At 34.4% G+C, this 10,378-nt stretch overlaps 2 protein-coding genes across 2 annotated transcripts in view; both read right to left on the bottom strand.

Moving 5' to 3' along the window:
- rsph10b (radial spoke head 10 homolog B) overlaps positions 1-919 on the bottom strand; it is a gene marked incomplete at both ends in the record, with an annotated part of 5,577 nt that extends 4,658 nt beyond the window's left edge. Inside the window, 4 exons of the mRNA XM_079260600.1 lie at positions 47-220; positions 343-411; positions 644-719; positions 855-919. Of these exons, the coding sequence (XP_079116726.1) occupies positions 47-220; positions 343-411; positions 644-719; positions 855-919 (384 nt within the window). The remainder of the gene's footprint in view (positions 1-46; positions 221-342; positions 412-643; positions 720-854) is intronic.
- A 2,103-nt stretch (positions 920-3,022) lies between these two features.
- pms2 (PMS1 homolog 2, mismatch repair system component) lies at positions 3,023-9,944 on the bottom strand (the record flags this gene model as incomplete). Its single annotated transcript, XM_079260963.1, has 15 exons — positions 9,820-9,944; positions 8,767-8,906; positions 8,539-8,625; positions 8,350-8,452; positions 8,075-8,258; positions 6,238-6,405; positions 5,999-6,096; positions 5,795-5,894; positions 5,637-5,721; positions 5,403-5,549; positions 4,453-5,308; positions 4,195-4,362; positions 4,005-4,105; positions 3,738-3,907; positions 3,023-3,166 (listed from the first exon to the last, which is right to left on the bottom strand). The coding sequence occupies exons 1-15, from the start codon at positions 9,831-9,833 to the stop codon at positions 3,023-3,025; spliced, it is 2,565 nt and encodes an 854-aa protein (XP_079117089.1). The 5' UTR covers positions 9,834-9,944.
- Positions 9,945-10,378: the final 434 nt, after the last annotated feature.

Raw genomic sequence — 10,378 nt, 5'->3', positions numbered from 1 at the left:
CTCATACCTGAATTTAAAGAAATTAAAAATACCTAATGTAACGTACCTTTCCATGCCATTTACCCATATGCCACTGACCACTGTATAGTAAACTGTTTTGGGCACATTTGTAAGTTCCTAGCCCATGCCTTATACCATTGTTGACTTCTCCCGTATAGGTGCTGCCATCTGGCCAGGTGTAGGTGCCCTGGCCCATTATCTTGTTGCACACAAATTCTCCCTATTAGGTAAAAAACAAACAACCCAATAATCTATACAAAATATATAGATTTTATAAAGTAATTAACACATACTCAATATAATATAAGTCCAATGACATCACAATATCATATCATATCCTACCTCATATTTCAGGCCATTTGCAATTGTGAAGACACCATGTCCATCCATGAATCCTTTAGAAAACATTCCCTATACAAAAAAGAAGCAATTTTGTGTGACATAAAGTTAAGCATTTATCTTTGTATTGTGCAGCAGGACAATAACTGGCTGAAGTAAGAGAAACACATTTTTGAACATGCAGCCTTTCAACACAGCTGTTTACTTATACAACTTAGAAACATTACATTTTTAAGTTTCTTTTTGCAGTGGAGAAAATTGAATACATTTTTCAAGCGTGTCTTCTTTCCTAAAACAGTTGTACCTTGTATGTATGGCCTCCCTCCAAACAAGCAACACCCTCTCCATGAAAGTGCCCTTCACAGGCTTCCCCTTCATATCTGTTAATCAGTGACAAATCAACATGTACAATTCAGATATGGGTAGGTTTTTTTTTTTAAATATTTGTCATTGCATTTAGCTGTATTTTATTAATATCTAGCTCAATGATATTATAAGAATTACCCGGGAATTACCTCAGTATATTCAGGAACAAAACATCAAGCTTGAAACTGTTCATGTCCACGTCTGCCGACCTCATCACTAACTTTGTATTTTTTCTGTCTCCCGCTGTAAGTGGCTTCTGTGTCCGTCGCGGTTCCGTTTCATCATGTTCCCAATGACCTACTGTTGACTGATTTTTGGCCGTAGCAATACCTTCGGTCATTTCTCTCGTCGTGTTTTTGACCCCCCAAAAAATAGAAGCAGAAACGTTTCCATGGTAACGATGAAGCGCACTTAAAACTATGGTAGCCTTATCGAGCCAAAAATAGGACATTGTGTAAACAAGCTATGCAGTGCAGAAATCATTATCATTAAAAACAAACAAACAAAACATGAAAGGCACGTATAGTCACTGAAAATAAGACATTAAAAACTTTATATTTTTATTAAATTTGACGACAAAATATGAATAAATTTCCACAGCAGAATTTGAAACTACTTTTGTAAATTCAACTTTATAAGAATCTGTAAGATTCTGTAACTTTGTAAGAATCTGTAGCTCATCCAGAATGCTTCTGTTAAAGCTTTAACTAAGACTAAAAGATCTGAACACATCACAGCAGTTTTAAAATCTTCACACTGGCTTCCAGGCAGTCACGGGGCATTTAAAAAAAACAAAAAACAAAAAACCCAGAACAGTTTAGCTACAGCATAAATCTGTGGTATTTTCAGACAATATAAACCAAGGAAAGCTGGTTGACCTGGTCAAAGACTCAGGTCAACTAGTTACGACCAAACACGGAGAAGCAGCATTTAGACATTTTGCTGCAAATACGTGGAATAAACTGGCAGTGAAGATTAATATTTCTCGAAATATAAAATATTTTAAATCCAGTTTAAAAACTTTTTTTTTTTACTCATAAGTCTATACATGAAAAATACCCTTTTAACTTATCTTGCATTAAATAATTACATTGATTTTTGCTATTTATTTCTCTTTTACTACCGTTTAATGCTTTCTTTGTGACATCTTTAACGCTCTTAATGTTAATGTAAGGCATTTTTAAGTGTCTTGTACACTATTGGATTTAACAGAAAATTTTGTCTAAACTTTTGACTAGTATACATGAAATACAAATAAAATTGCCTTGCATATTTATTTTAAGTCCAAATCTGCAGTTTTCTCTTAAGCTGGCATTGTGACTTTTAATAATTTATATCTCATGTCAGTTCATTTTCTTGCTTTTTTTTTAAAAAATAAATAAATTCAATATAATTTGTAGATTTTGCTATTTGTGTTGTCTTGTATGCTTTTTTTTCACCATCTGTAATGCTTTTAATGCTTCATATAAAGTACTTTTAAGTGTCTTGTACTTGAAAGGTGCTATACAAATAAACCAGCCTTGTTTTGATTTTAAATTAAGCTTATTTTCTAATGTTTTAATGTATCTGTAAAGCACTCTGAATCACACAGTTCTTGAATTGTGCTACACATAAACTTACCTTGCCATTTGAATGAAATATTCCATAAAGATGGTTGAGGAACATAAAAGAAACAAGCTGCCAATAATAAGCCCCATTATAAAACCCTTCAAATAAATCTGGATATCAGTTTCTTAGAACAAAAGAAAATTATTCTAATCAATTAAAATTTAATACTTATTTGTACAATTCCATAATTTCTTTTAATTAACTGATATTGAGCTACATTAACTGTGCAGATGTAACTGCATAACTCATGCCAATACAAATATTTTGACCGAGTAGTGTTTTTTTTTCTCGTAAACTGAGCATCCTCTAACTTCCAATAACTGAATTTTATATCGTTTAATTTAACATACTGTAGTAAGATAATAGCCTAAATCCACTTTTTTTCTTTTCACAACTAAAAAGAAAAACAACATAACTTCCTGTACTGACTCAGTTTAGCAGAAAACAAAATTGGTGCTTTGACATTTGAACATATTATTGAATTCACCATTTATTTAAATTTTTTTTAAAAAGGTGAAAATTTAATAAAACCTGAACATATCAACACAGATTATAACAAAAACATTAAATACCACAGATAACATGTAACCAAAGATAACAAAAGAAAAACAAAATAAAATACTGAAATGATGTTTACTAGAACAGAACTGGTGTGGAGATATATTTCAGTGTTATCAGTCCAGTGAAATATTCAGACAGGTTCTTTTTGTCAGTCTTGCAAGATGATGTCCAAGTTAGCAAGATGCCGCATGGTCGGCCTGCCATGAGGACAGTTCCATGGATGCTCGATCTCACCCATGTGAAACACAAGCTTCTTCATCTCACTTACACTCAGAGCAGTGCCGATCATCACCTGAAAACACATCATTAGAAACTCATTCCAGAAGCAATTCTAAAGAAATATAGAAATGCTAGTAAATTTGTGTATGATAAAACTGGGAAAAAATTAATGGATTATTGCAATCCTTTTTACTTGGTGTTTAACAATTAGCAAAAACCACACACTGCCATTAACATGCTAAATTTTCTTGTACGTTTTAATCACAAGACATACAGCCTTTTGTTTCCACTAATTTTATCACTATTTTAATGACCTGAGATATCGCAAGTTAAGATTTGCAGATGTTTACTTTTCACTTTCAAATAGTTAGTATTGCAAGCAATATTTAAGTTACAAGAAACATTCAGCAAATACAAAAAAGTGATTATAATAAAGCACAAGTGGAATTTAAGGGTTAATGTCATTGTGCTCAGAATTCATGAGGGAAAAAATATTTGTATGTATAAAATGTGCATTTAATGTAAAGGAAAAGAAACTAGCTGCAGGGAAAAAATACTGTGAGATCTTCTATTATGTGTTGATTTAGATTAAATTAAAAAAAAGAAAGAAAAAAAAGAACATTTAAAGACTAGTAGCAACTCACAGATTTGCGACAAGCTCTTGAGGCGAACATCTGTCTGACTCTAGATGGGCGGCACATGACGCCTGGGCTGTCAGTCAACATGAAGATCAGCTCCTCAATGTCTGCAGGACCAAATGTCCAGTTTTTACTGGTGGGCAATGAGACCAGCTTAACTCTCTCCATTACTTGAGCTGCAACGTAAAGAAAAGTCAGAACTCATACCGTCAAGCATGGAAAAGAATTGTATTGAGCTACAGAGCAACAATGTGCTCATCTTCCATCTCATACCATCCTCATCAACCACAAACTCAAAGCCATTCTTTTGGAAAATCTCAATGTTCTCCAAGAGTACGTTCTCATTAATTGCAGTGAGGTGAAGTTTCTGCGGGCTGCAATCACAAAAGAAAAACACAAGTAAAACAAAGACGCAGTCTTTTTATGCAAAAGCAAGGTGTTAACTACAGATTCATGTTCATACACAATGAGTTTCTGTCCTTGGAGCACATTGTGCTGCTGTAGCATCTCAAAGTTGTATTTCTCATCTGTGGCATGCTGGTCAATTATGAAGATGTCCGAGTTCAGCTTGGTGATGATGAAACCCAAGTTAAACTGACCGATGATCTCCATTTCTTTAAACATTTCTTTGCTGAAAGAGTTAAAGAAAGATAATTTACAGTGGAAATAAAACACTAATACTACCAAGTCCAGTCAGCCATAGTTACATAGGGAAACCTACTTGATTTCTTTCTTGAGCTCTTCCTCTGCACTTTGGTTTTCTCCAGGGTTGATCTTGGCCCTGAAGCGTCTGAATCGCAGCTCTTCGCTGGCTCTCTGTTTCTGCTGCTTCTGCAATCTCCTCATGTTTCCTGTCAGCTCTTGTAAAGAAAACGTCAAATGTGCTGTTCTCTTCTTCAGGCAGACGGGGGCATCCAGCATTGAAGAATATTTATCAATGTGCTTTGTAAATGTGTTGGATTGTTGTTCTGAAGAGATATCTGGTTTCTCTACTCTGGCTCTTTTAGCTTTTGGGCTCACAGGAGAGTCCTCATTAGATAAGAACACATTATTCTGCAATTCTAGGCTTTCAGGAACTGGGTCACTATTGTGTGATGTCTCTATGAGTGATCCATCTTTTACACTGCTGCTGTCTGTAACTACTTCAGGAGAGGTGGACTCCAGACCAGAACTCTGTGTTTCTGTTATAAAGTCACAACTGGAAACAGCACCGTCTTTCTCAGAATCTGCATCACTGCATGACATCTTCCCATACCTAAAACTGTCCAGCACAGACTTTCCTGCTGGTGAGCATTTAGTCATCTCTCTTGTGGGTTTTGAAGGAGAATTCACACTTGGACTGCAGACAGAAGCTTTCACAGAGTCCTTAAAAAAGCTCTGCAGTGTTTTCTGTGTTGGGCCGCTGCTGGAAGCTTTTTCAGTTCTTGATTTGTTGGCGCTGGTGTGATTTGAAAAGGCAGCTTTCAGGGCGGCCAGGTTCATTGATGATTTTGGGTTTAGACTCACTGTTTGACCGTCTTCTGGTTCCCCCTGACTCTCATTAGACCGGGCAACTGGTTCAGACCAACATAATTCGTCTAGAAACAAATGGAAAGACAAAGCAGTCAACACAATACAATTAGAATAAAAATAAAAAAATTATGAGTAAATTATATAAAGACAGGTTCTTACTGGATGTAGCTGTAAAGTTCAAGCTGATCTTATTGACTCCTGCCTCATACATAGCGATGAGAGAAGTCTTCAGAATAGCCAACAAGAGTTTCTCCTCCTGAAGGAAAATCTGCCGTTTGTCTGGGGTTACATTCACATCCACACACTCTGAAAAGAAATCATAAATACTCACATAGGACAGAGAATCAAGATCTTTTTAGGAAATAAAACTTCGGTTCACAGCAGTTTTCTCACCTGAAGCAACAGCTATGTTCAAAGCAACAAATGGATACTGATGTCTGTTATACATGTGGTAAACTTCATTCACAAGTTTGGTAACCTGCAAGGTGGCAAAAAGAAGAGGTGAGGTGGAAACCAGTCTAACTCAACAAGCATCATCTAACATGATATACCTTATGGGGGTCACATGGCCGGTTGTTAATGAAAAAGAACTGCCTGTCTGTGGCGCTACGCCCAACACTGTGGTCCCCCCGAGACACAAACCCTGTGATGCTACCAAAACAGGGGTTTCCTTTTGTTTAATTAAACAAAAAATACAAAAAAGATACTCTGTGTAAAGATGGAAAACATTGCATAAATGAGATCGTGGCACTTACGAAAAAAGTTGTTTGGGTAAATCAGCATCCTTAATCCCATATTCCTCAATGACATTTTCTGAAGGAGACATTTGCTGAAAAGGTAGAAGACTCTGGAGCTGCAGCACAGAAGAATCACATGAACAAAATAAAAACAACATCTTAAAGCAAAATTAGAGGAAACAATGTGGAAATGATAAAGAAAAAATGAATTAATTAATTCTGTAAGATCAAGAAAATTTTGCTAAAGATGTTCCAACCTGTTTTGGTCCAAATATAGCCCCGATGTTGTCTCTCATGGTTTGGCTTCCGCTGGTGCTGAGGACGGTGCTGCGCTTTCCCTGCCCGTTTTGGTTGGAGCAGGTAATGCGTACTCCTGTGGAGATGATACAGTAGGCCTGCAGGACGTGTATCATTTTGGCATATTCCTGGAGACAGAACAATAAAGTATTTGGAATTTGAGAAAAAAATTACATCAATAAATTACTAAGATACTGATAACTAAAGCAAATTCAAGATATGGAATGAAAAAAAATGTATGCAATTTCCAGAAGATAGAAATTGAAACAATGTTCTAAAAGAAGAAACTTCTATAAAATTTAAAATAACATTCTCGCCAAATGTTTAAAATAGTGAGTACAGCCAGTACAACAGGAATACAGCCCTGTGCAATAAATTGATTGCTGCTCAAAATGCAAAAATTCAATGCATCCTCTGCAAATGCATCTGCAATAACATAGTTAAAAAAGTGAGCTCAGTGAGCATCATTTGTTGCATTTGTGATCAATGGCTGGTCTATATGCAAAAACATGGTTGTTAAATTCTTTGTAAACACCGCAACTAGCAAACCCTTTTTGTTTCCACATGTCAGCATCATGCCTCCCATTGGAAATGACTTGCCAGACAAACTATGATGAAAGATTAGAGGAAAAGGAGTTATCACTAAAAACTACAATGAATAATGACAACCTCTATAGCAGGTAACAGAAAGAAAAAAGAAACAAAATCAGGATCAAATAATTTTAATCGCTGGTATTGCCTAAATAGTAAAAGTATTTTCAACTTTCCATCACAAGCTACACTAACTAAACAAATCAAGTCTCAGATTCACTCCAAGAGTAGTCTTGATGAGCGATAACACCACGGCCTAATATGCAGAAATATTAGGCCTCAGAATCCTGACTTGCTTCCTCTTTGGCACAAAACAGCCCAGATTCAGTAAAAACACAAAAAAAGAATCCTAATGAACAGTAGGAGCAGGTTCTTAAGTCAAATAATACTGATGTGTTCATCTAAATGTTTGCTCTGAACCAGGACAGAATCAGAAATACTGAAAGGGAAGCCTGAGGACAAGAGTGGGGAAAAAAAAAAAGCCTGCATGTTTTTAAATTGTATTTTTAATTATAGTAGATCCAAACAATTTTTTAAAAAAAACAACAACCTTTTCCCCAACTCTTTAGCAATGTAGCTGCAGTAATATGATGTTTTTAATTCTTTAGACACTTTGGTCATACTCCATAACTACTGTAGTCAGGGGTGGGAAAAAATCAAACCTTTCATGCATCAATATGCAGAAAACATGTGAAGAATTTCTGAATTGACTTACGAAAGTAAAAAAAATGTTGAATTCACAGGGTCATCTTGATCAAATGAAAAGGAGAAGTTAGGAAAGCAGAAATGAAACATCCAGCCAGTCCACAACTGCTGCAGGAACACTTTTCTTTCCCAGTTGGTTATTTTTCAATTTTTTTCAAACTATGCTATCAAATGTAACCTTGCAGTCAAGTCTCCACATTTCTTATAAAGCTTTCACGTACTAAGCAGTCAGTCAAGAGGGTTAAAAAGCCAATAACAAAATGAAGAAACTGGATTGAGAAGAAACGTGTATTACTAATAAGTAAATATTGCAGCTATACAAGTCATTATTCAATCTGAACCCTTGATGTCCAAAGAATTCCACCACCTTTATAATTGATAGAATTATGCTTACAGAAATTAGTTGAAGAAGAGAAGAAAATAAAGTGATTGTCAATAGTGCAAAATAAATATCTTTCATAAGAAATACAAATGGAGCATTTATATCATTCAACGTTTGACCTTCTTAATATTGCGTTGGAACTCCTTGTGTCGAACAGGCAGGGTGTAGAAGAGCTGCTGCAGGGTTACTGTTGTTCCTTGCTGTCGTGGATGAGGCGACTGTTGCACAAGATGGCCTTTCTGGTCAAACACCAGTTTAGCGCCTACCTGACTGGATTCATGACACGTAATCACACTCAAGTCACTGCAACAAGAAATCAGAGTACAGTTTAGCTGATGAGTTGAAAAATAATAGAATTTTACATGGAAGTAAATGTGGAAAGAAAAGAAGTTACCTCAAAGCACATAAAGAGCTTAGGGCTTCACCCCGGAAGCCAAATGTCTCCACATGGATGAGATCCGAAAAATCCCTTAACTTTGATGTGTGATGTTTCAGTGCTGCGGAACGGATGGAAGGGATGACACTTAAAATAATTTAAATCAGTCCCATATATAATCATTGGAAATAGAAAACGGACACATACTCAGTCCTTCAAAATTAGCCTCCTCGACACCTTTGCCATTGTCTGACACTTCCAGTTGTTCAACTCCACACTCCTTTAGTTTGACATCTGAGGAACAAAACAATGTGATTTTGAGAACAACACAAATGACAAGCATTCAAATGTTGAATTATTTTCCTTCAGGCATTAGCAGATAAAAGGTTTACAGTCAGTTAAGAAAAAGAAGAGAACTGCTTCTTCTCTACTTACCAATGCTGGTGGCTCCTGCATCAATGCTGTTCTCTACCAGCTCTTTGACAGCAGTGGCTAAACTTAGCACCACTTGTCCTGAGCAGATTTGATGCACTGAGTGTTTATCAATGGCTTTTATGGCTCCGGCAGGTTCAAGGCTGAAGCAACAAACAAAACCAACTCAGTGATGCTGGAAAAATCATGTGTTTTATGCGTGGTAAAAGCTACATATTGGGACCTAGTGAGTTAATGATACTAAAGGTGGGGAAAAAAATGTTTACATTTACACATATACATATATATATATATATATATACATATATATATATATATATACACATGTATATATATATATATACACACACATGTATATATATATATATATATATATATATATACACATGTATATATATATATATATATATATATACACATGTATATATATATATATATATATATATACACATGTATATATATATATATATATATATATACACATGTATATATATATATATATATATATATATACACACATGTATATATATATATATATATATATACACACATGTATATATATATATATATATATACACACATGTATATATATATATATATATATACACACATGTATATATATATATATATATACACACATGTATATATATATATATATATACACACATGTATATATATATATATATATATACACACATGTATATATATATATATATACACACATGTATATATATATATATATATATATATATATATATATATATATATATATATACACATGTATATATATATATACATATATATATATATATATACATGGAAGACTTTCAACAGGTTTCATACACTTCAGGGGTCACAATGAATGTTGCTTTCTTCTTATTTAATTAATTAAATAATTTTTCTTCTTTTAAAGTAAGGCCGCGGTTCAAGTGAATAGGCAAATGTAAGAGCCAACAACGTCATAAATATTCACTTCGGCATATTTGCATGGACGGTGCACAAACAAAACAATCAATCTCAAGCCAAGTTAAATAAAAAGTCTACTGGATAGCTTACCAATTATCAGACATCTTCAGAGTAACGGTGTCCTCACAGCTTGATATGTCACCCTATCAGGTATAGAAGGACATACTTGCTAACTAACCATTATAGTCAAATTAAGTTATTTTATTTCATTTAACTATCCAACATAGCACGTTGTAAACAGTAAAGTGAGACTGTCCCGCGCGGCTACAGCACATTGCTCGCGAGATTTACACTTGCGTACAAAATGCGCATTCATGAAAAAAAAAGTGAAAAAGTCAGACAGAGACAAACTCATAAAATTATTATTTTTATATGACAAACATTGGATCATTAACCAATGTCATTAGTCTTAAAAAAAATTGTTTAAAAATTATTAAGTATTTCATCACAGGGCCAAGCGGACGTTTGGATGTTAGGGCTCATGTACATTTGCCACAAAAGTAAAAAGCGAAAAATAAAATCTATTCTTGACCTCGCATTCTCAAACCTTTGAACCTGTGTAGCAATATTTTTACCAAAGCAAAAATAACAAACACTTTAATATTTTATTTTTGCGGAAAAAAACTTTCTATAAAAGTTATTCTTTATT

The sequence above is a fragment of the Telmatherina bonti genome (assembly GCF_933228915.1).
Source record: "Telmatherina bonti genome assembly, chromosome: 21".
Classification (NCBI taxonomy): domain Eukaryota; kingdom Metazoa; phylum Chordata; class Actinopteri; order Atheriniformes; family Telmatherinidae; genus Telmatherina; species Telmatherina bonti.
The sequence above is the reverse complement of the archived record's forward strand: the minus strand, read 5'-3'. Positions and strand labels throughout refer to the sequence as shown.